This window comes from Solanum verrucosum, unplaced genomic scaffold (assembly GCF_900185275.1).
Source record: "Solanum verrucosum unplaced genomic scaffold, falcon-dt-bn FXZP01000130.1, whole genome shotgun sequence".
Lineage (NCBI taxonomy): Eukaryota > Viridiplantae > Streptophyta > Magnoliopsida > Solanales > Solanaceae > Solanum > Solanum verrucosum.
This window is the reverse complement of record NW_026020341.1, coordinates 57474-79730: the sequence shown is the minus strand read 5'-3', so window position 1 is coordinate 79730 and position 22257 is coordinate 57474. Positions and strand designations below refer to the sequence as shown.

At 33.4% G+C, this 22257-nt stretch overlaps 1 protein-coding gene and 1 long non-coding RNA gene across 2 annotated transcripts; one reads left to right on the top strand and one right to left on the bottom strand.

The window, feature by feature from the left end:
- The first annotated feature begins 1472 nt into the window (after positions 1-1472).
- Positions 1473-10967, top strand: LOC125837328 (uncharacterized). Its single transcript, XM_049516469.1, is given in 9 exon segments — positions 1473-1680; positions 2969-3070; positions 4701-4897; positions 4949-5218; positions 6266-6363; positions 7622-7869; positions 7961-9184; positions 9305-9565; positions 9568-10967. Coding segments are annotated over 9 exon segments (4008 nt in total).
- Positions 10968-12417: 1450 nt separating this feature from the next.
- Positions 12418-13008, bottom strand: LOC125837327 (uncharacterized). The gene is made up of 3 exons (XR_007443520.1): positions 12901-13008; positions 12594-12677; positions 12418-12483 (listed from the first exon to the last, which is right to left on the bottom strand). It is a non-coding gene; the product is annotated as an uncharacterized LOC125837327 (long non-coding RNA).
- Between the last annotated feature and the right edge of the window lie 9249 nt (positions 13009-22257).

Here is a 22257-nt window from a genome sequence, read left to right as displayed (position 1 = left end):
TGTTTTAAAACTTGAGTTTTGAGTTGAGTAAAGAGTAACAAATGAAGTTCATTTTCTTCAAAAAAGTATATGAGAACTATGTATTCTCAGAGAGTAAATGTTTTTACATTTAATCAAGAGAGGAAACACTGATTTCCAAGAGAACCTTTGGGCTTGTTTTTGAGTAATTCTCTCAAACTACAAAAAGAGTTATGTTTTTAAACATATGAGCTAGTTACATTTTTGGGAGTAGTATTGAGCACTGATTTGGGGACAAGTTGAGTTCAAATAATTCATAGTCTCCATAAATTATGTAGCCAACATGGGTAGAAAGGGTCATACTTTTTAGATGATTCCTTAGTGTTTTTTAGCATATACTAGTGGATTCATTTAGTAGTTAGGTTCTATACCCCCGACAATGTATAAGACGGCCCTGTCAGCGTTAGGCAAAATGTTGTATCATCACACAGCTCATACTGATGGTTGTCGGTTAGAGAAACTCCACAGAGATATTTTGCATTCTTATATACACATAGTTAATTGTATTTTGATATACAAACAGAGTTTAGATTGTATCCTTGCATACACACTGAGTTATTATTGTATTTTTTAATACACAGAGTTGTTATCCACATGTTTTGAAAGCTTTTCTTTATATTGCGTTTATATTACTGTTTTATATTAAAATTAGTTGAGTTGAGTTGAGACCAGGTATGTTCCTTCAGTTCCCTTTCAAGCTTATGTCTTGTTATATAATCCCCCCATATGCTTGTACATTCAATGTACTGATGCCATTTAGCGTGCATATTTTATGATGCAAATACAGGTAACCAGGATCAACATCCAGCGCATCGTTGATCCAGTTGAGCTTTAGAGTTGTTGGTGAGCCTCCTTGATTCTGGAGGATCCTCTTTTTATTGTTTTTATTAGTTCATTAGGATGTCGTGGGTCTTGTCCTGATGTCCATCTCAGTTGGTAGAGGCTTCATAGACAGTTAGTTGATATTAGTTCATGAGTCTTTTCCATTTTAGTTTTAATCTTTGAGACTTGAATTGCCATTTTGGCTAGTAAATATTTATTTATACATTCTAAGTTATCTATTGAGTTTTTAGTTTACTTTTAAAGTACATTTATGTTGAGTAAAGTCTTCCGCTGAGTAGTAAGCCAGGGCAAGGGTTTGCTTGGGTCTAATAATGGTTCTCGAGTGCCAGTCCCACCCAGGGTGTAGGCTCGGGGTGTGACAAACTTAGTATCAAAGCACGGAGTTCAAGAGTCATAGGTATTCTATGAATCCGTGTCTATAGAGTCCTAGGTATCAAATCGAAGTGCGCCACATCTATAATTAGGAGGTTGCGACACTTAGGAACTATCTCACTTCTTTCATACTCATTTCATGTGATAGAGTTTATCTAAAAGGTTTCTCTATAAGTCGTGCTTGCGCGTGTCTTTCAAATCATGCCTCCACGAAGAGCTGTCGGAGGTCTTCCTGCTAGATGGAATGTTGCACCACAAGATCAGGGGTACCTAATTCACCTGGAGTGCAACCCCAAGGAGAGGTCACCAATGTTGAGTTTCGTGAAGTTATTCAGGTGTTAAGTCAAGTTGTGACTAATCATGTTGGAAAGAGAGAGAATCGACATGAAGTGGATGATACTTCTAGGATCCGTGAGTTCTTAAGGATGAAACTTCCAAGCTTCACTGGTTTGTGTGAGGCTGTTGTTCCCCACCTTTATTACCTACTTTTTTGGGCTTCAAATTATGTGACTCATAAGCCCTTGATATCTAAAGATAGATGGCTAAAGGGCGAGTTCCGCAGTTAACTAAGAAAATGATCAATTGCCTTGGAGAGGAAAGGAAACTCGGGACTAAAAACAAAAAGGATAGGAATGAATTGAATAAAGAAAAAATATATAGAACCTTGAGCATTTTCTCTTCTCGGCAATGGTTGAGAGTAAAAAAGGGGTATCCGAGGATCCAAAAAACTTTGTAGAGGAACTTCAGAAGGTTTTGAGATTATGCATATTGTTGATGCTGAGAGGGTGGAATTAGCTGCATACCAAATGAAGGGTATTGCTAGAAATTTTTTGATCAATGGAAAAAGAATCGAGCTAAGGGTGCACCACTTGTGAGTTGGGCTTTGTTTGAGGAGGCCTTTGGGGTGTTTCTTTCCTCGTGAATTGAGAGAAGCAAAGGTACAAGAGTTCCTCACTCTTAAGCAGGAATCTATAAGTGTTTTTGAGTACATTCTGAAGTTCACCCAACTTTCCCCCTATGCTCCGGAGATGGTTGCTGACATGAGAAATATAATGAGATTGTTTGTTGCTGGGTTGTCTCGTCTTCCATGTAAGGAGGGAAAGACAACTATGCTAATAGGAGATATGGACATAGCAAGGTTGATGATGAATGTGCAACAGGTTGAGGAAGAGAAGTTGTAAGATAGAGAAGATTTTTGAAACAAGAGAGCTAAGACAGGGAATGAGTCCGGACAACAGAAGAGTAATGCCAACCGATCATCTCTCCAACAAGAACAAAAGGGACTTGCTCCATCATCTGCTAGTGCACGTGCACCAAGGAATAGAGGTGAGTTCAATAATCAGGATTCACAAAATTTCAGAGCTAGATATGCACAGTCTCAAGATAGTGTAGCACGAGGAGGTAATAGGACTCCTGCAAGTGCTAAGTGTGGTAGGAGCCACTCAGGGGGTGTGTCGTGAGGGCTCCACTGGTTGCTTCAAGTGTAGTCAAAATAGGCATTTTATGAGAGAGGGTCCTAAGAACATGCATGGTAATGGTAATTAGGGCAATAGAGCCCAATATTCTTCAATTGCTCCACCAGATAGAGCTGCATCTAGAGGAGCTATTACTTTAGGGGCAGGCGGAGGAGCAAACTGTCTTTATGCTATTACTAGTCTCTAAGAGTAAGAGGATTCGCCAGATGTTGTCACTGGTATGATACAAGTCTTTAACTTTGATGCTTATGCTTTGCTAGATCCAAGATCGAGTTTATCTATTGTGACTCCTTATGTTGCATTGAATTTTGATGTTCTTCTTGAGAAATTTCTTGAGCCATTCAGAGTTTCCACACCTGTTGGTGAGTCTATTCTAGCAGAGAGAGTCTATCGTGATTGTACCATTTTAGTCGATCACAAGAGCACCATGGCTGACTTAGTTGAGTTAGACATAGTAGATTTTTATATCATTCTAGGTATGGACTGGATTCATGCCTGTTATGCGTCAGTTGATTGTAGAACTCGAGTTGTTAAGTTCCAATTTCCTAATGAACTAGTTATAGAGTGGAAGAGTAGTTCAGCAGTGCCTAAGGGTCATTTTATTTCATACTTTAAGGAGAGAAAGTTAGTTTCCAAGTGGTGTGTCTATCACTTAGTCCGAGTTAATGACTCTAGTGTTGAGATACCTCATATTCAGTTAGTTTCAGTAGTAAGAGAGTTTCCAGAAGTCTTTCCAGAGTTGGATTGGGTTGTGTTTTAATGTAGAATGGTAAAGTTATAGCTTATTCCTCCAGACAACTCAAAGTTCACGAGAAGAATTACCCAACCCATGATTTAGAATTGGTTGTTGTAGTGTTTGCTTTGAAAATATGGCATCACTATCTTTATGGTGTTCATGTAGATGTGTTAACCGATCACAAGAGTCTTCAATATGTGTTTAGTCAGAAAGAGCTTAATCTCAGACAGAAAAGATGGTTAGAGTTACTTAGGGATTATGACATGAGTATTCTCTATCACACAAGTAAGTCTAATGTTGTTGTTGATGCCTTGAGTAGGTTTTCTACGGGTAGTACTGTCCATGTTGAGGAATAAAAGAGAGAGTTTAGAAAAAGATATGCACAGACTTGCAGGATTACGAGTTCGACTAATGGATTTCACCGAAGAAGGAGTAGTGGTGATGAATAGAGATGAATCATCATTAGTGTCTGAAGTGAAAGAGAAATAAGACCAAGATCCTATTTTTCTTGAATTGAAGGCAAATGTTCATAAGCAAAAAGTAATGGATTTTGAATAGGGGGAGATGGGATATTGAGGTATCAAGGTAGGTTGTGTGTCCCAAGGGTGAATAAACTCCAAGAGAGGATCATGGATGAAGCTCATAGCTCCAGATATTCTATCCATCTAGGTTCCACAAAGATGTATCGTGACTTGAGAGAAGTCTATTGGCTGAATAGTATGAAGACTTGAATTGCCAACAAGTTAAAGTAGAGCACCAAAGGCCCGGTAGTATGTCTCAGAATATAGAAATTCCAGACTGGAAGTGGGAGATGATCAATATGGATTTTACTACTGGTTTGTCGCGGTCTCGCAGGCAACATGATTCTATTTGGGTGACTGTGGATCAAATGATAAAATCAGCCCACTTTTTGCCGGTAAAGACTACCTATTCAGCAGAGGATTATGCCAAGTTATATATTCAAGAGGTAGTAAGACTTCATAGAGTTCCAGTTTTGATCATATCAGATAGAGGTGCACAATTACTGCACAATTCTGGAAGTCTTTCCAGAAAGGTTTGGGTTCAAAGGTGAACTTGAGTACTGCTTTTCATCCTCAAAATAAATGGTCAAGCAGAGCACACTATTCAGACTTTAGAAGATATGTTCAAGGCTTGTGTGATTGATTTCAAAGGTAATTGGGATGATCATCTAGCTCTCATTGAGTTTTCTTATAACAATAGTTACCATTCTAGCATCCAGATGGCTCCTTATGAAGCTCTTTATGGGAGAAGATGTGGATCTCCTAATGGATGGTTTGACGTTGGTGAAGCTGGGTTGATAGGACCAGACTTAGTTCATCAAGCCATAGATAAAGTGAGAGTTATTCAAGAAAGGTTGAAAACAACCCAGAGTCGCCAGAAATCCTGCACTGATGTTAAGAGAAGGGACTTGGAGTTTGAAGTAGATGATTGGGTATACTTGAAGGTTTCACCCATGAAAGGTTTTATGAGATTTGGTAAGAAGGGGAAGCTTAGTCCCCAGTATATTGGTCCATACCGAATATCCAAGAGGATTGATAATGTAGCTTATGAGTTGGAGCTGCGGCAAAAGTTAGCAACAGTTCATCCAGTGTTTCACATTTCTATGTTGAAAAAGGTTATGGGTGATCCTTCACTGATCATACCAACGGAAGATATTGGTATTAAGGATAGCTTGTCTTTTGAGGATATTCCTGTTCAGATTCTAGATCGCCAAGTTCATAAATTGAGAATCAAGGAGGTAGCATCAGTCAAGGTCTTATGGAGAAATCAGTTTGTTGAGGAAGCTACTTGGAAAGCTGAGAAGGATATGAAGAAGAGATATACACATATCTTTGAGCCCAGAGAAATTCCAGATCAAGGTACTAATTCTCTTCTTAGTACTCTTTAATTGATATACTGAATGTTTTAGATTTGCTTTTTGGGTGTTGAATTGAATGTTAGATGTTACACCCTTAGTCTACTAATAGTAATCTCATTCGAAGATGAATATTCCCAAGTGGGAAATATTGTAACACCCGCTATTTGAAAGAGCTAGAATTAGGAAGAACCATTTTTGTAAAGAATAAATTTGGAAAGTTTGGCAAGTTTTGGTACATATAAGTTTTGGGTCATGTTCAAACGACCATAAATTTTAGTACATGATGAGTTAGGTGGGCTATAGGATGTCAAATGAAAAGTCTTTGAATTATCTTTGCAACGCCACTGAGTTTGCTAATTTTTGAGCTCATATGAGAGAGATATGCCCATTTAAAGTCGGGTTGTTCAGTTAAGGAAAGTTACCCGGATTAAAGAGGGGTATTTTGGTCTTTTCCCTACCCAATTGGTTTAATTCACTTTTAGTAATATAATTGGGGTCTAAACTAATTTGGTTCAGTTTTCACTTTAAAAAATTACACTAGGGCTTTGAGAGAAGAGAAAAGAGGAGAAGCAAAAGTTCATCGTTCTTCAGATTTCACTTGCGGATTTCACCAAGGGTTAATCCCTACGAGGTATGTGGGATCACATAGAGTTGGGTTCATTCATCCACGTGCCAATCATGATCTAATTCAGCGTATTTATATTCTTGAAAGTAGAGTAATTGAGTTGTTGATGGATTTTATTGAAATTTCTATTGGGATCTTGATTGGCGAGTTCTTGAGAAGTTCTTGGGTTAATTTAATAGATTTGAGGTTGTTTTTTAGTAGATTCTTGTATACTTCAGTTGGGTATTCGAATCTAAGTGTTTGTGGAAGGAACCAATTGAATCTAGACGAATTAGGGTCGAAAAACGAACAAGAAAATTTGTGGGTTTTCTGGGCAGTGGGCTGGTGCACCAGCAAGAGGGGTCTGTAGGATGGGCTCTGGGGAACCACACCAAATAGTGTGCCCCAAACCAGGTTCTAGACCCTACGCCACTCAGTACGCCAGGGTCGCCCGGTCCTCTACCCTTTCCCACTTTTTCCCGTTTGAGTTCCCTTGAATCGTACCTATGTTTTCTAGTTGATTTATACACACTAGGGTACGTCTAAAAATTATCAGATCATCCATAAACATGAATCATAACCTTGAATCCATAAATTCAAATTCAAGGAAAGTTAAGAGCCAAGTCTAGAGAGTTCTTAGAGTCTTTTCAAGAAGTCTTTTGCAAATGCTTTAAACTTGTTTTAAGACTTGAGTTTTTAGTTGAGTAAATAGTAACAAATGAAGTTCATTTTCTTCAAAAGAGTATATGGGAACTATCTATTCCCAAAGAGTAAATGTTTTCACATTTAAGCAAGAGAGGAAACACTTATTTCCAAAAGAGCCATTGGGCTAGATTTTGAGTAATTATATCAAACCACAGAAAGAGTTATGCTTTTAAACATATGAGCAAGTTACATTTTTGGGAGTAGAATTGAGCACCGATTTGGGGACAAGTTGAGTTCAGATATTTCATGGTCTCCATAAACCGTGTAGCCAACATCGGTAGAAAAGGGTCATAATTTTTAGATGATTCCTTAGTACTTTTTAGCATAAACTAGTGGATCCACTTAGTAGTTAGGTTCTATACATCCGGCAAGGTATAGGACGGCCCTGGTAGCGTGAGGCAAAATGTTGTATCATCACATAGCTTATAGTGATGTTTGTTAGTTAGAGAAACTGCCATAGAGATATTTTGTATTCTTATTGTTTTAATTGAAAATATAAATAAAAGAAAAAATGACTAAGTTTTGAAAAATCGATTAAACTTATGATTTAAGAGAAATCGAATTTCCAAAAGAACAGAGACGCCACTTAATTTTTAGTAAAAATCAAGAATAACTTATAAAATTTTCAAAAGATTTAAACAGATAAAATCAATTGAAAATAAAAGGGTTCGAGTTCAAATGTACATTTCAAGAAGGTGTTAGGCCCTCAAAATTTCCGCTAACTTGTGATGACCGACGATTCAACTAAAATGTCTTTTCAAGTAACTTTTAAAATTTAACTAAGTTTAAAAAATGAAGATAATTTTAAGTTGTTACTTTAAAGGAAAGGTGGCATAATTCTTTTAAGACAAAACAAATCAAATATATAAATAAGTAAATAATAGATGTTTCAAAAAATAAGAAAGGCTATCTTGGGAACTTGATTAAATTAAACCATAAGAAACAAAAAAAACTTAGTTAATCAATAACAATCTATATATATATAATAGGAGAGGTACACGTTACATGTTGCACAATTATCAAGATGCAATGTCAATATGTAAATGGGCCGGATATCCTGATCTATTTATTACATTTACTTGCAATCCTAAATGGCCTGAGATCACTAGATTTGTGAACAGTAGGGGATTGCCTCCAGAAGATCGGCCAGACATTATAACGAGAGTCTTTAAAGTCAAATTAGATCAACTGATAAAGGATTTGCGAGACAACAAAATTTTTGGACAAGTAAAAGCAGGTATATTATTGCCTTATTATTATACCACAATTGTTTATTTTTAATTTGAAACAGTAATAAAAAATAATAGCATATTTATCCTTTGATTCAGTGATTTATACTATTGAATTTCAAAAGCGTGGATTGCCTCATGCGCATATTTTGCTATTTCTACATAATAAATCTCCAAATATTGGTGATATTGATGATATTATTTCAGCTGAATTACCAAATAAATTACTTGATCCGGATTATTATGTGGCTGTTACAAACTTTATGATGCATGGCCCATGTGGTTCAGTTAGAAAATCATCTCCTTGCATGCAAAATGGAAAATGTTCAAAACACTTTCCAAAAAGGTTTATTTTTTCTACCTCAATTGATGAGGAGGGATATCCTGTATATAGAAGAAGAGATGATGGCAGATCTACAAAGAGATCAGGTATTGATTTGGATAATAGATATGTTGTACCACACAATAGATTTTTGTTGTTGAAATATGGGGCGCATATTAATGTTGAATGGTGCAATCAACCAAGGTCAATTAAATACTTATTTAAGTATGTTAATAAAGGTCATGACCGTGTTACAGCTGCTTTTTGCGATAGTGCGAATTCTTCAGATTCAAGAGGGGTTGATGAAATAAATATGTATTGTGATTGTCGGTATATATCACCATGTGAAGCAGCTTGGAGAATCTTTAAATTTCCAATCCACCACAGAGAACCTTCTGTTGAAAGGTTATCTTTTCATTTACCAGGCAATCATAATATCATATTTTCAGATGATGATCCAATTGATGTTGTCATCAATAAACCAACCATAAAGGAATCCAAATTTTTAAGTTGGTTTGAAGCAAACAAGGAATTTCCTGAGGCAAGAGATTTAACCTATGCAGAATTTCCTTTAAAGTTTGTTTGGAAGCAACAATCTAAGAGATGGGTTAAAAGAAAAACTTCTGCATTTTCGATTGGAAGAATTTTCTTTGTTCCACCGGGATCTGGTGAGCAATATTATCTTAGATTGTTATTGAATATTGTTAGAGGTCCCACTTCATATGAGGATATCAGAAGAATAAATGATATTGATCATGAGACTTTTAGAGATGCATGTTATGCTTTAGGATTATTAGGTGATGACAAAGAATATGTTGATGCTATAGTAGAAGCAAGTCATTGGGGAATGCCATCATATCTAAGACAATTATTTGCTATGCTACTTATATCAAATTCAATGTCACGTCCGGAGGTTGTTTGGCAATCAACATGGCATTTACTATCTGAAGATATTCTTCATGAACAAAGAAGAGTATTAGATAACCCAGGTATTCAATACTGTTTTAAATTTAAATTAATCATATTATTATCATGAATTCTATTTTATTTTTGTTTGATTAATTAGTTTATTATATTTACGTTTAAATATTAATTTATTATATATATTATTTTTTCTGAAGCTTATCTATCAGATGCTGATTTGAAGAATTGTTGCTTGCAAAAGATAGAAAGTTTTTTAAAAAGTTGTGGAAGAAGTTTTTTAGATTTTCCTACAATGCCAATACCTGTTTACACTGAGGATGATGTTGACATCACTAATAGATTAATTTGTGATGAAATGCGTTACAATAAACGAGCTTTAGCTGTTGAACATCAACAATTGGTATTAAATTTAACGGATGAGCAAAAATCAGTGTATAAAAAAATTATGGCAGCAGTTAATGAAAATATGAGTGGATTTTTCTTTTATATGGATTTGGAGGAACAGGAAAAACTTATATTTGGAAGACTCTATCAGCTGCCATAAGGTCCAAAGGAGATGTTGTTTTAACAGTTGCATCTAGCGGGATTGCATCTCTTTTATTACCAGGTGGCCGAACAGCACATTCAAGATTTGTTATCCCGCTAAATATAACTGAAGATTCAACATGCAATTTAAAACAAGGTACTCCTTTAGCACATTTGCTAATCAAGACTAAGTTGATTATTTGGGATGAGGCTCCAATGATGCATAAACATTGTTTTGAAGCTCTTGATAAGACTTTAAGAGATATTATTGGCTACAAAGACGCAACTAAGTCAGAATTACCATTTGGTGGTAAAACAATTGTTCTTGGAGGTGACTTTAGACAAATTCTTCCTGTGATCCCAAAAGGTAGTCGCCAAGATATTGTTAATGCAACTCTCAACTCTTCATATTTATGGTTCCATTGTGAATTATTAACACTGACAAAGAATATGAGGTTGCAAAACAGTGACGCTGATACTGATCTAAAAGAGTTGCAAGAGTTTTCTGATTGGATATTGGCAGTTGGGGATGGTAGTATTGGTAATTCATTTGATGGAATTGATAAAGTTTTAATACCAAAAGATCTTCTAATAACTGAATATACTGATCCAATAGCAGCTATTGTGGAAAGTACGTATCCAGATTTCAGTACTAATTGTAATGATGTTGGATACCTACAACAAAGAGCCATTCTTGCTCCGACTCTTGATATGGTGGAATCAATCAATCAATATATGATCTCCTTGAATCATAATCCTGAGAAATCATATTTGAGTTCTGACAAAATATGCAAGTCTGATCATACTTATTCAGCTTTGGAACATGTCCACACCCCAGATTTTTTGAACACTATTAAATGTTCTGGAGTTCCAAATCATTCAATCACTTTAAAAGTTGGAGTACCAGTGATGTTACTAAGAAATATTGATCAGGCAGCAGGACTATGTAACGGCACTAGGTTGATTGTTACTAAACTTGGAAATCAAGTAATTGAAGCAAAGGTTTTATCTGGACAGATGGCTGGACAGAAGGTATTTATTCCAAGAATGAATTTAACACCTTCAGATGCTAGAATCCCATTTAAGTTTCAAAGAAGACAGTTTCCTATAACTGTATCATTTGCCATGACAATCAACAAGAGCCAAGGACAGTCTTTATCTCATGTTGGATTATTTTTGAAGAAACCAGTGTTTACCCATGGACAACTTTATGTAGCTGTTTCTAGAGTAACAAGTAGAAAGGGATTAAAAATACTGAGTTACAATGATGACGGACAATTAACTGATGAGGCTATAAATGTAGTATATAAAGAAGTGTTCCGAAATCTATTGTAATATACAGATTCTTTGGGATGTTTTATATATACTGTAATTGTTGATGATTATTATAAACAATTTTGATGAAGTTGTTATTATAATTATGGTATCATTTATGCTATTTTAACCAACTAAATAATTTTTAATAATATTGTGTTCTGTGTAGTACACCTAAAGATAACATTATATGATATAAAATGTTATGCGATTACTTTAATTAATATACAAATTTATTAATTTTAAATTAAATTTTTATCATGTAAATTGATGGATTTACCTATTTTTGCATTGTTTTTTCAAGCTAATGACAGTCAAGAAACGTTAAAAAGTGTTATATGCAATCAGAAGAAATAAGAGTTCTAAAAGGACAAATATTAATAATGAATGTTCAGGTACAATTTTAATCTTTAGTATTTGCATTACACATTTTCAGGTAAAATTTTAATCTCAAAATTTTTCATTATACTTCTCTAATATTTCCTTTAGTCTTCTCTAATATTTCCATTATTCTTTTATCATTACTTTGTTTTATAAAGAATAATAATAATTATAATATTTTAAAATACTTTAAATAGATTAATATTGTTAACTCTTTTATTGACATTGGCAGATAATACAACTGATATTTTGAGTTCTTGAATTTGAAAAATTGGTACCAAGAGTTTGAAAAAACGGAGGGGAAGAATACACTTATGCATATAGTGAACAATTTCACTCTTAAGTAATTGAGTGTGCTTTGAAGATAGTATCAGTCTCTTTCATTATATTAAATGGAACCGCATGTTGACATAATTTTTTTATAACTAAACTATATATATGCAATGGAGGGCTTGGTTCTATATACTTTTTAAACTTTAGATTTAATTGTGCTATCCTGTAACAAGTATTTAAAGGAGTTCATATATGCTTTAGATATTTCAAAGAAGCAACACATTAAAAATAGACTACAATAAGTTTAACCAACTAAACACACAATTATTTACGTTATGTTAATTTTAGTAAACTGAATTATAATCTATCAAGCATATCAATTTTATCATTAAGCTCTTCATCTGAACCATGAATCATAATATAGGTATAAGCACATTGAAACTACAGAAAATATCAATATAAATCAGATTAAAATATAGAGGCTGTTGTAAAAAGAACCAAATTGAGAGGAAAATAAAATAGCTTAACTACATATTTTTAAATGTAAGACATCTTTTCGAATTTTTAAAAACAAATAATCAGTTCTCTGCTCCTTCAAGAAGCAATAATTCATCACAATCTACTCTAACAACTTGGTTAAGCAGAAAAAAATAAATAAAGATAGAGATGTAACCTGACATTGCAAAGAACATAAAAACTGATACGACCACATCATAAACTCTCAATTTCCAAGCAAAATAACAAAATCTGAATCAACATAAGCTTATTACAACTATGTTATAGCATGCATGTACTAATTAAATTAAATTTAAAATATAATACCTTAGTTGACCATCCCAAAGAGAGTAACATCGACGCAAAATAGAGCTGAAGAAGACATCAACTGATAAATTTTTCAAAATTAACTCCATGACAAGAAGATGATGCATGCTAATACTCTTTAATCGAAGTTTTTATTAAACAAGGTCAATTCAAAAAAAAATATGAACTCACCATTTCACGAAACATATGATTGTTGACGGAACGACTCTAGATCTAAATACAATTCCGATCAAAATCTTATTTCCAGTGTGATACCTGCTTGAATAAAGTTTTTCTTAGGCTATGTTCTAATTGGAATGTTCAAATGTTGAAATGAGAATTTTTTTTTCCAAAGTTATGGTGATGAGATTTAAATTATAGATTTCGTTCTTCCAGAAACTTTTTACAAGGAAGCATCTGAAAAAATTAACAATTAGAAAGAACCCAATTGATAAAGGGTAAGAGAAGAATATAAAGAAAACAAAGGAACAACACTTACAGTGAGATGGAAAAGCACACAGGAGCTAATAGATGACGGAGTAGCTCTGACCGGCGACGATCTAAAGAGGAATCTCACTTTCCTAATCTCAAAAATCATATTCCATCGGTGCAAGTTTGGTCTCCTTCCACAATCTAGATAGATCCATTTTTTGTAAGTTTTCATTTTGTTTTTTCTTATTTTCTACTACCTGACACTTTCCTCCGACTTTTTGTTTACATTTTTTTGTTATTCAATGAATTGGCACATTGCCATTTTGTTTAATTAAAAATAACGAAAGAAAGATGGATTGAAGTCTACTATACAATTAAGGCACACTAATCAATATACCTAAAAAGTTGTATTCTTTTATATTACTTCCTTCATTTTATATCTCCTTCGTCAACTTTTAATTGTCATATTTAATTTTAGAAAGTTTATTTGATCAATTTTTAAAATAAAATATGATTATATTAAATCGATATTTTAAGAAAAATATTTTTATATTTCAAAACTATACTAAAAGTACTACAAATAGCCATTATTTGCATATTAATATGATGAAAAAATATATTGTAAATTGTTAGTCGAAATTATTATGTTTTACTCAAAAAAAAAATATGACAATTAAAAGTGAACTGATGGAATATTAGTTTATTATTATATTAAATATAATTGTTGCATATTAATTTATCATTATACTAAATATAATTAATTTATATTAGTTGATCACTTTACTAAATCAATAAAATTTTAATAACATTTTTTACTACTCTTGCAATTAATTTTATTTTTTAAAGTATTCATATTTGTTTGTATAATATACAAGAAGTATTTTGAGGCGTGAACTTGAAAAATAATCTTCTTATTTATGTTTTTTAAGCAGTGTAAAAAATTAATAGTGAACAACTAATATGAGACGAATAGAGTATTTCACATACACAATACCTAATATAGTTTATTATATTATATTATATATTATTATGAGTAACTTATTTTTTTTTTAAGTTTTCATTTTGTTTTTTCTTATTTTCTACTATCTAACACTTTCCTCCGACTTTTTGTTTACATTTTTTTGTTATTCAATGAATTGGCCCATTGCCATTTTGTTTAATTAAAAATAACGAAAGAAAGATGGAAATATTGAAATGTGTGCATACATTGAAGTCTACTATACAATCAAGGCACACTAATCAATATACCTAAAAAGTTGTATTCTTTTATATTACTTCCTTCATTTTATACCTCCTTCGTCAACTTTTAATTGTCATATTTAATTTTAGAAAGTTTATTTGATCAATTTTTAAAATAAAATATGATTATATTAAATCGATATTTTAAGAAAAATATTTTTATATTCCAAAACTATACTAAAAGTACTACAAATAGCCATTATTTGCATATTAATATGATGAAAAAATATATTGTAAATTGTTAGTCAAAATTATTATTTTTTACTCAAAAAAAAACATGACAATTAAAAGTGAACTGATGGAATATTAGTTTATTATTATATTAAATATAATTGTTGCATATTAATTTATCATTATACTAAATATAATTAATTTATATTAGTTGATCACTTTACTAAATCAATAAAATTTTAATAACTTTTTTTACTACTCTTGCAATTAATTTTATTTTTTAAAGTATTCATATTTGTTTGTATAATTCACAAGAAGTATTTTGAGGCGTGAACTTGAAAAATAATCTTCTTGTTTATGTTTTTTAAGCACTGTAAAAAAATTAATAGTGATCAACTAAGATAAGACGAATAGAGTATTTCACATACACAATACCTAATATAGTTTATTATATTATGTTATATATTACTATGAGTGGCTTATGTTTATTATGAAAATTATAAAAACATTACTATTGGGACCACAAAACAACTTTATATTTTGATTAAAATAAATTCAAAAAATATATAATGTATTTCATTTAATTTATAGTTTATTTAGTTTCTTTGGATATTTATATTCCATATAAACTATAACTCAATATATATTTTATAAAATATTTATTATATCCGCGCAACGCGCGGGTACATATAGTAGTATAAATAATAATAGAGGGGGAAAGAAATAATTATACAGGTTTTCGGCCCAAATCCAATTAAAATGACCTTTTGGCCCACATGTCCTAAAGTCTAAAAAAACTAAATTATGGGTTTAGGCCCATTTTAATCCAAAAGTTGCTGGCTATTTTACTTTGGACTTTTGTGTCCAATTTACCATGGGACTTGTAGCTGAAAATGGTTCAAGGCTTTTGGGCCTATTTGCCTTTGGAAAATTCGTGAATACATTCAGCGTATACCACTGTATATGGGTTGTATTTTGACTTTTTTCTTGTGTATCAGACTATATACCATGTGTACAGAACATAATTCAGCTTCCAAGTACTTGTGTTTCGCTTTCAACCTGTATATCAACTTCTCTTTCGTTCGGTTGAGTGATGAAGCTGACTCAAGACAACTCAAAGATATGCAAGGAGGAGTCCAAAATGGACTCTGATAGATTTGGATGCAAAACGATAAACAAGTTATAGAATTAGAAATTTTGGGAAATAAATGAGGTGATAAAGGTAAAATAAATTTGTAAATGAAATAACACTTGACAGTCAATATTTTAACAACACAACACATAAACAATAACTTGAATGGAAAACTGATGAAAACTTGTTAATTTTTATAAATCGTGAAAGAGGAGCAGTGATAAGTATCAAGCATTAGAACAAAGGTCATATGAGATGTAAACTAATAAGTTTTTAATAAAGACTATTACTTATCACAAGATTAAAATCACTACTGGGCAGGTTCAAAAACAGAGAAGAAAGAAATTTTAATTAGATATAAAATGACAAGATCAACCCACATGCTCTGCGAAGTCTCAATTGCACATTAATTGACACCAACTAGGACATAAACTCATCCACTCATTTTAATGAACTAATATGAAGACCATATAACATGTAGGAAAACTACTAGCAATTGTGTTCATACTTAAAAAAAACAAGCATGCTATACACATAAAAACAAATCAACTCCAGTAAATTCGCTCCAAAAATCTTAAAGGCACAGCTGAAACTTTGACAAAACTAAGGTATTAGGCAGAAAGAGCCATAGACTTGATAAAAAAATTGATCATGTTAGGCAGTAGGAAGCTAGTCGAGATTCTGCCTTCACATAGACAACAAAATTAACAGCAACAAACTAGCAAAGATCGATACTTAAAGATGAAGCAAAATACAAATAAGAGCAAACCAATTTAGTCACAAGTAGGTGAAATTAATGCAGAATGAGAGGTGATAAGGACGCGACGATAATCTTAAATAACTTAAAGATAAACAATAAAACTTGGGTCTGTCGATTTATTAACATAATGCAAATCCGGTTTAAATGATGGAACTCATGATCTAAACAAAGGTAAGCAACCAAGACAACACCACGATAGATATTATCTCGAGATGAACTCCGAACACATACAACACAACAGAGCTATCAAATAACAAAAACCTTCTCAAAATGGATAAGAATATTAAACAATAAGATTTCAGATGAGAAAAACCAAAGAAGTATATAACTCGTCTAGTCGAGAATCAAACATGTCAACATATTGAGAACAACAGAGGCATGAACAGAAATAGGTTTTACCTTTTTTCAGGCAGCGACTGAGACGCTACGAGATTGACTGAGCGATCCAACCACTAACGACCTCACTGGTAACATCGAACTCAAATGAACCTGGGGGAGTGATGGACGGAAAGAGTGAAACTAAGCCTCAAAACGATTTATATTCTCTATTCTGGAGTGTATTTCAAATGTGTTTTTGCTAAGGTTTTCCTTTTGTGTATGAGTTTCCTCCCGCCTTTAACAAAGTGGGGAAAGGAGTTATATATAGAAGGAGAAATAGGGCTGATTTAAGGGGGGAAATGGGAGGGATTAGGAAAGATTTTCAAAATTTGAAATTCGAACCTCTCTTGAGGATAAGGTTGCTGACTTGAATTAGTACAAATCTCCAACGGATTTGGAATGGAGGTTGCTTGATTTGAGTAAAGAACGATTGAGGAATCAAGATTTTGACACATATACCATTTTTGAAATGGTTTTGGTATGGAGAGAATGATGAAGAGAGAAGAGGCCACGCGTGATGGAGTTGGGCTCATGTTCGATGGGTTGTGATTCCAGTTGCATTCTGGTTGTTATTCTTCGCGAGAAAGAAGAACAGTACATGGTCAGGTTTCTGGGTTTGTTGTTGTACCGTATTCGGTATGAAATTGGGTTTCTTTGGTATTGTTATGTATTGTATTGTTGTATTTTGTAGGCTGGGTTTTCGTTATTTGGAAACTAAAGTGGGCTGGGAATTGGAATTGAACTGGTGGGCTGCACGTGAGAATGGAATTGTTGTAATGTTGAATTGGAAATTGGGAATTGAAAACATAAAAATGGGCCGAGAGGATTGGATTTGATGGTAGCCATTTGGACCAAATTGTGGTCAATTTGAATTGAGAAAATAACCACATGAATTGTATTGGTGTAATTGGTTAAATTATTAAAAATTTAAAATAAGATGAATTGTTATTAATTAATTAACAAGCTTCTTAATCTTAACGAAATAAAATAATTAACTTAATTATAAACTAATTAATTCAAAAATATAAACTATTGTATAACTAAACTAATTAGTAAAATATTCAAAAAAAACAAAAACAAAATTGAAATGATTTTCGAATATTTATAAAATATACTAATTATATACAAATTTATATATAAACATATGTATTACTTAAAAATTATAAAAATGATAAAATTAACTAAAAGTAACTTGAAAAATATTTTGAACTTTATAAAAACTAATTAGTTCAAATCGTTTGAAATTTAAGAAGCTCGATGATCAATCTATATTGTGGAGGTCTAAATTGGGTGTTAACAATTGTCCCTTGTTTGACTTGGATTGATGAAAGAAATTCTAAGAAAATGAAATTGACAAATCCAATTGACCGACCACATATACATCTCTTTAGGAAAAGGATTTTGCTGTGGACTTTAGGAATTATGGCCGAACTCCAGTATTCGAGTTTCCTACATATCTCAGGCTAAATGAGAATTCAGGCCACCTGTAGTTCGATACGCTTGATTTGAAGCATGATTTTAAAAGAATTCAAAAGTTATCCCGATATCAAATAATGAAGAGACGGAAATGCTAGGGAATAAGATTTAAGAGAGAACATCGGAGTATAGTCTAGTTTTCAACATTGAGCCCGCCTACATATCCTTAATCCTTAGCAATCAGGTTGTTTGTAGTTAGACTCGATCGGTTGAAAAGGAAATCTATTATGCTAAGATAACCTTTGGTTCTGGAAGAGTGACGAATGAGTCGAGTATGAAAAAGAGGCTTGCCTACATATCCTTAATCCTTAGGAATCAGACTGTTTGTAGTTAGACTCGATCGGTTGAAAAGGAAATCTATTATGCTAAAATAACCTTTGGTTCTGGAAGAGTGACGAATGAGTCGAGTATGAAAAAAATGCTTGCAACCTCTTAGCCATGAATGTGGGGCCCTTCACACCCATAATTAAGAATTTACACGGACATAATTTTCCAAAGCTCTCGGTATATGTCACTTGGATTGGAAAGTTGCTCCCGGTAAAGCCAAGGATTTCCGGATGCGAAATTGAAATCGATAACCCTAAGAAAAACCCACATGCCTTATAACAGGGGTGTGGTTTGATTGTGGTGGGAGTCGCTCCTCAGCTCGCGTCCTAAGAGTTTGGCCTTCCTTTTTGGACTATGTTCCAGTTCGCTGCTAAGAAAAGATTCCCCATTGTGTTGCATCTTTTTTGATGTCGTCCGCACCTGTTGTTTGTTTGAGAATTCATCCTCTTGGGATGCTCTCGAAAAAGACTGAGATAAAACTCATTAGCATAAAAATGTAATTCAAATGGGGAGATAGTGTTTTTTACCGTGTGGACACTTAGCTTCTCCCTCAAATAATTGACGTCAGTTTTCTTTCAATTTGACGTTAAGCAAATAATGCTTATATCTCGTATTTGCAATGTAATTCTTCAATGCACTCTTCTTTTGAAATGAAGTAATAAGAAATAGACTGATGTAATAAGTTGATGGCTCTCTTGATGACGTTCTTTCAAATGAAAATAATGATGATGATTCTTCATTAGTAAGATGACGATAATCCATTGGTAGGATGATGTTGATCCATTGGTAGGATGATGCTGCTACATGATAAGATGATAATGATGCTCCATCTATAGGATGATAATGATGCTTTATCGATATGATGATGATATTGATGCTCCATTGGTAGGAAAACGATGCCTCATTGATAGGATGGCAATAATCCATTGGTAAAGTGATGTTGATCCATTAGTAGGATGATGCTACTTCATCGATAGGATGATAATGCTCCATCTATAAAATGATGATTGCCAATGATCCATTGATAGGATAATTCTGATGAAGATCCATTGGTAGGATGATGATAATAAAGATCCATCGATAGGATGATGATGGTGATGAATAAGATCTGTCGGTAGGATAATGTTGATCCATTGGTAGGATAATGATAATGAAGATCTGTCGGTACGATGATGTTAATCAATTGATAGGATAATGTTGATGATCCATTGGTAGGATAGTGTTGATCCATTGGTATGATAATGATAATGAAGATCTGTCGGTAGGATGATGTTGATCAATTGATAGGATAATGTTGATGATCCATTGGTAGGATAATGTTGACCCATTGGTAGGATAATAATAATGATGATCCATCGGTAGGATTATGATATTCCATTGATAAAATAGAGATGATGTCCCTCTAGGTGATGGTATTATCTCATTTAATAATACTCTAGGAATGTCTATCCGGGTGGTAAAGATGATGTCCCTCTGGGTAGTTCACATTACCGCGTCTAATATCTACGATATTCGTGAATATTCTTCAAACGTTCTTAATGCTGAAAAATGTAATCTCGTGTCATCTAAGATGCTTGTATATGTTGAGAGTGATACTTTCACTTGTTCTCATTTTGAACACCTTGTTTTTTATGTGACTCATGCTTTGCTGAGAATTTAAATTAGGTGTTGTTGCTCGTATTCTAAACTATTTCTTTTTCCTCTGAGAAACTTTAATGACTTTCCTGCATCGACAAAAAAGTTGTCAATTTTGGGGAGCTCCTTGCCCTTTTAACTTCTTCATATTTGTTGAATGTTGAAATATGATGAACTTGAGGTAATCTCATAGACCTACATTCACAGAAAAAATTGTTAGTTTTTAAAACAAACTGATTTGTGTTGACTTCTTCAATCGATTGCTCCTCGTTTTGCTATCTTCAGTTGATCGCCATGATCTCTTGCTTCTCGATAGACAAGACAAAACTTTTTATGCAAAAATATTTGAAACATTTAGATAAAATCTTAAAGAAAATGTTTTTTTTAACTGTAATTGAAAAAGGTCACTGCCAAGTGTCATGTCACGTCAAGCTTAAATGAACGTCCTTGGTTCGAAACTTTGGTGTGACTGATGACTTGTTCTGGAGAATTCAAAAATCCTGAAAGCTTGGGAAATTTATGATATGGTTTTCCTGAAATCTACTATAATCAGGAAGTTTTGTGGTTGACTCTGAAATTCGAAGGTGTCGGAGATTGCTGCAGTTGACTATGAACTTTAACGATGCCAGAGATTATTGGAAGTTAGCTTTAAACTTCTAATATGCTCAAAATATTTGAAATTTACAACAAACTTCTAGTGCTGCTTGAAGGAACTTTTTAGGCCATCCTCAAAATTTCTATCCCAGTTAGATGTCTTGGGGTATCTCGAATTGTTGATATCTGACTTGTAGAATTTTTGAGACCCTCTCAAAAATTATGTCCCAGTTGCAACTCGCAATGTATCTTCAATCTTGACTTGTTGGAGAAAATATCTCTTTCTCGAGAATTTTTGAGTCCCTCTTAAAAATTCTGTCTCAGTTTCTATTGTAAAGAAAAATAGAAGTCTTACGGGAGATATGACCGAGCCGTTGTGGCGCCTACGTATCCCGTTGAGGCAAAAATCAGGTCAAACGTAGTTCCCCTTCTCGAGGATTAACAGAAATAGGAAATTTACAAAGAAACCGACCGAGGCCGACATAGGCCGCCTACGTATCTCATTCTTGAGAATTCAGGTCAGACGTAGTTCATTGAAAAGGGTAAATTCTAAGCATAAACTATTACAAGGAAATAAAGGCTATTACAAGGAAAAGATAGAAATCGAATCTTCAAACATGATATCTTTTGACAACATTTAACTAGATTGATGATTTGTGAGACCCAATGTTCATGCTCAACCATATGATGTCATCAAACAAATCTATCGATGTGTTCTCCAAGCAAACTAATGAGTTCTCTTTCTTGCATATTTGTCAGATAGGCACCAATTTTGATTTCTCTGATGCGTTTATCATTTTCCCGATTCACTATTCTGATCTCTTCTGAATTCATCTTATCGTGACTTTCGAACTGGCTGAACTCCTCAACCAGGTGTTTAGGTACCATGATCTTTTCATTATAGTCCTCAAATTCGTCTGCATCTACCCCATTTTGTTCATTCAGTTTGTGACATGACATGTTATTGGCAGATTTGAAAATATTTTCACTGAAATCATAGACAGATACTATCAAATAGCAAATATAAGGCAAGTAAAGCAAATTTCCGCATTAAATGAGGTTTTAATTTGAAACAAGAAAATTAGAACTTTGACCATGACGATAAATCATTTTGTCTTTTTCAAAATATGAGGAGGGAGATTAAAACATAGTGAGGCAAAAATAGAGCAAATGATGGATCTCGAGCCTCATTCGAAACACCACCAATTTTTTAGAAATAACATATAAAATTGTCTATGTCTACCAAGACAAGCGAGAAATCAAGAGCGAAGTGGATGTCCAGTTAGGCATTTGCTCCTTTGGCTCGCTGTCTAGTATGACTGGTGTCTCAATCATCTCTTCAAGCACAATATCACCTTCTTTGATCAAATTTTTGATTCCTTCCCCTACACCAATTTGCATTGAAAAAGACTGATATAAGTGAGGCAATTTTGGAAATGCTTGATTGATTTCCTGCTTGTCCTGACCCTCCTTCGACACTACAACAGAATCTTAATGAGGTGCCATGACCACAAATTTGGATCTCTCTCTTTTGATTGGAGAGGCTACAACTTTCTCAAGCTTTTCGAGGTTGGCTGAGATTATAACTTTCTTCACATTCAAATCTTCTTTGACTTCAACCATATTAATAGTTACCCATCCATGATTCGGCATAGGGTTATTATTGATATTAGGAGTGGCAGTCTGAAGAGAGACGATCTTTTGATATATCA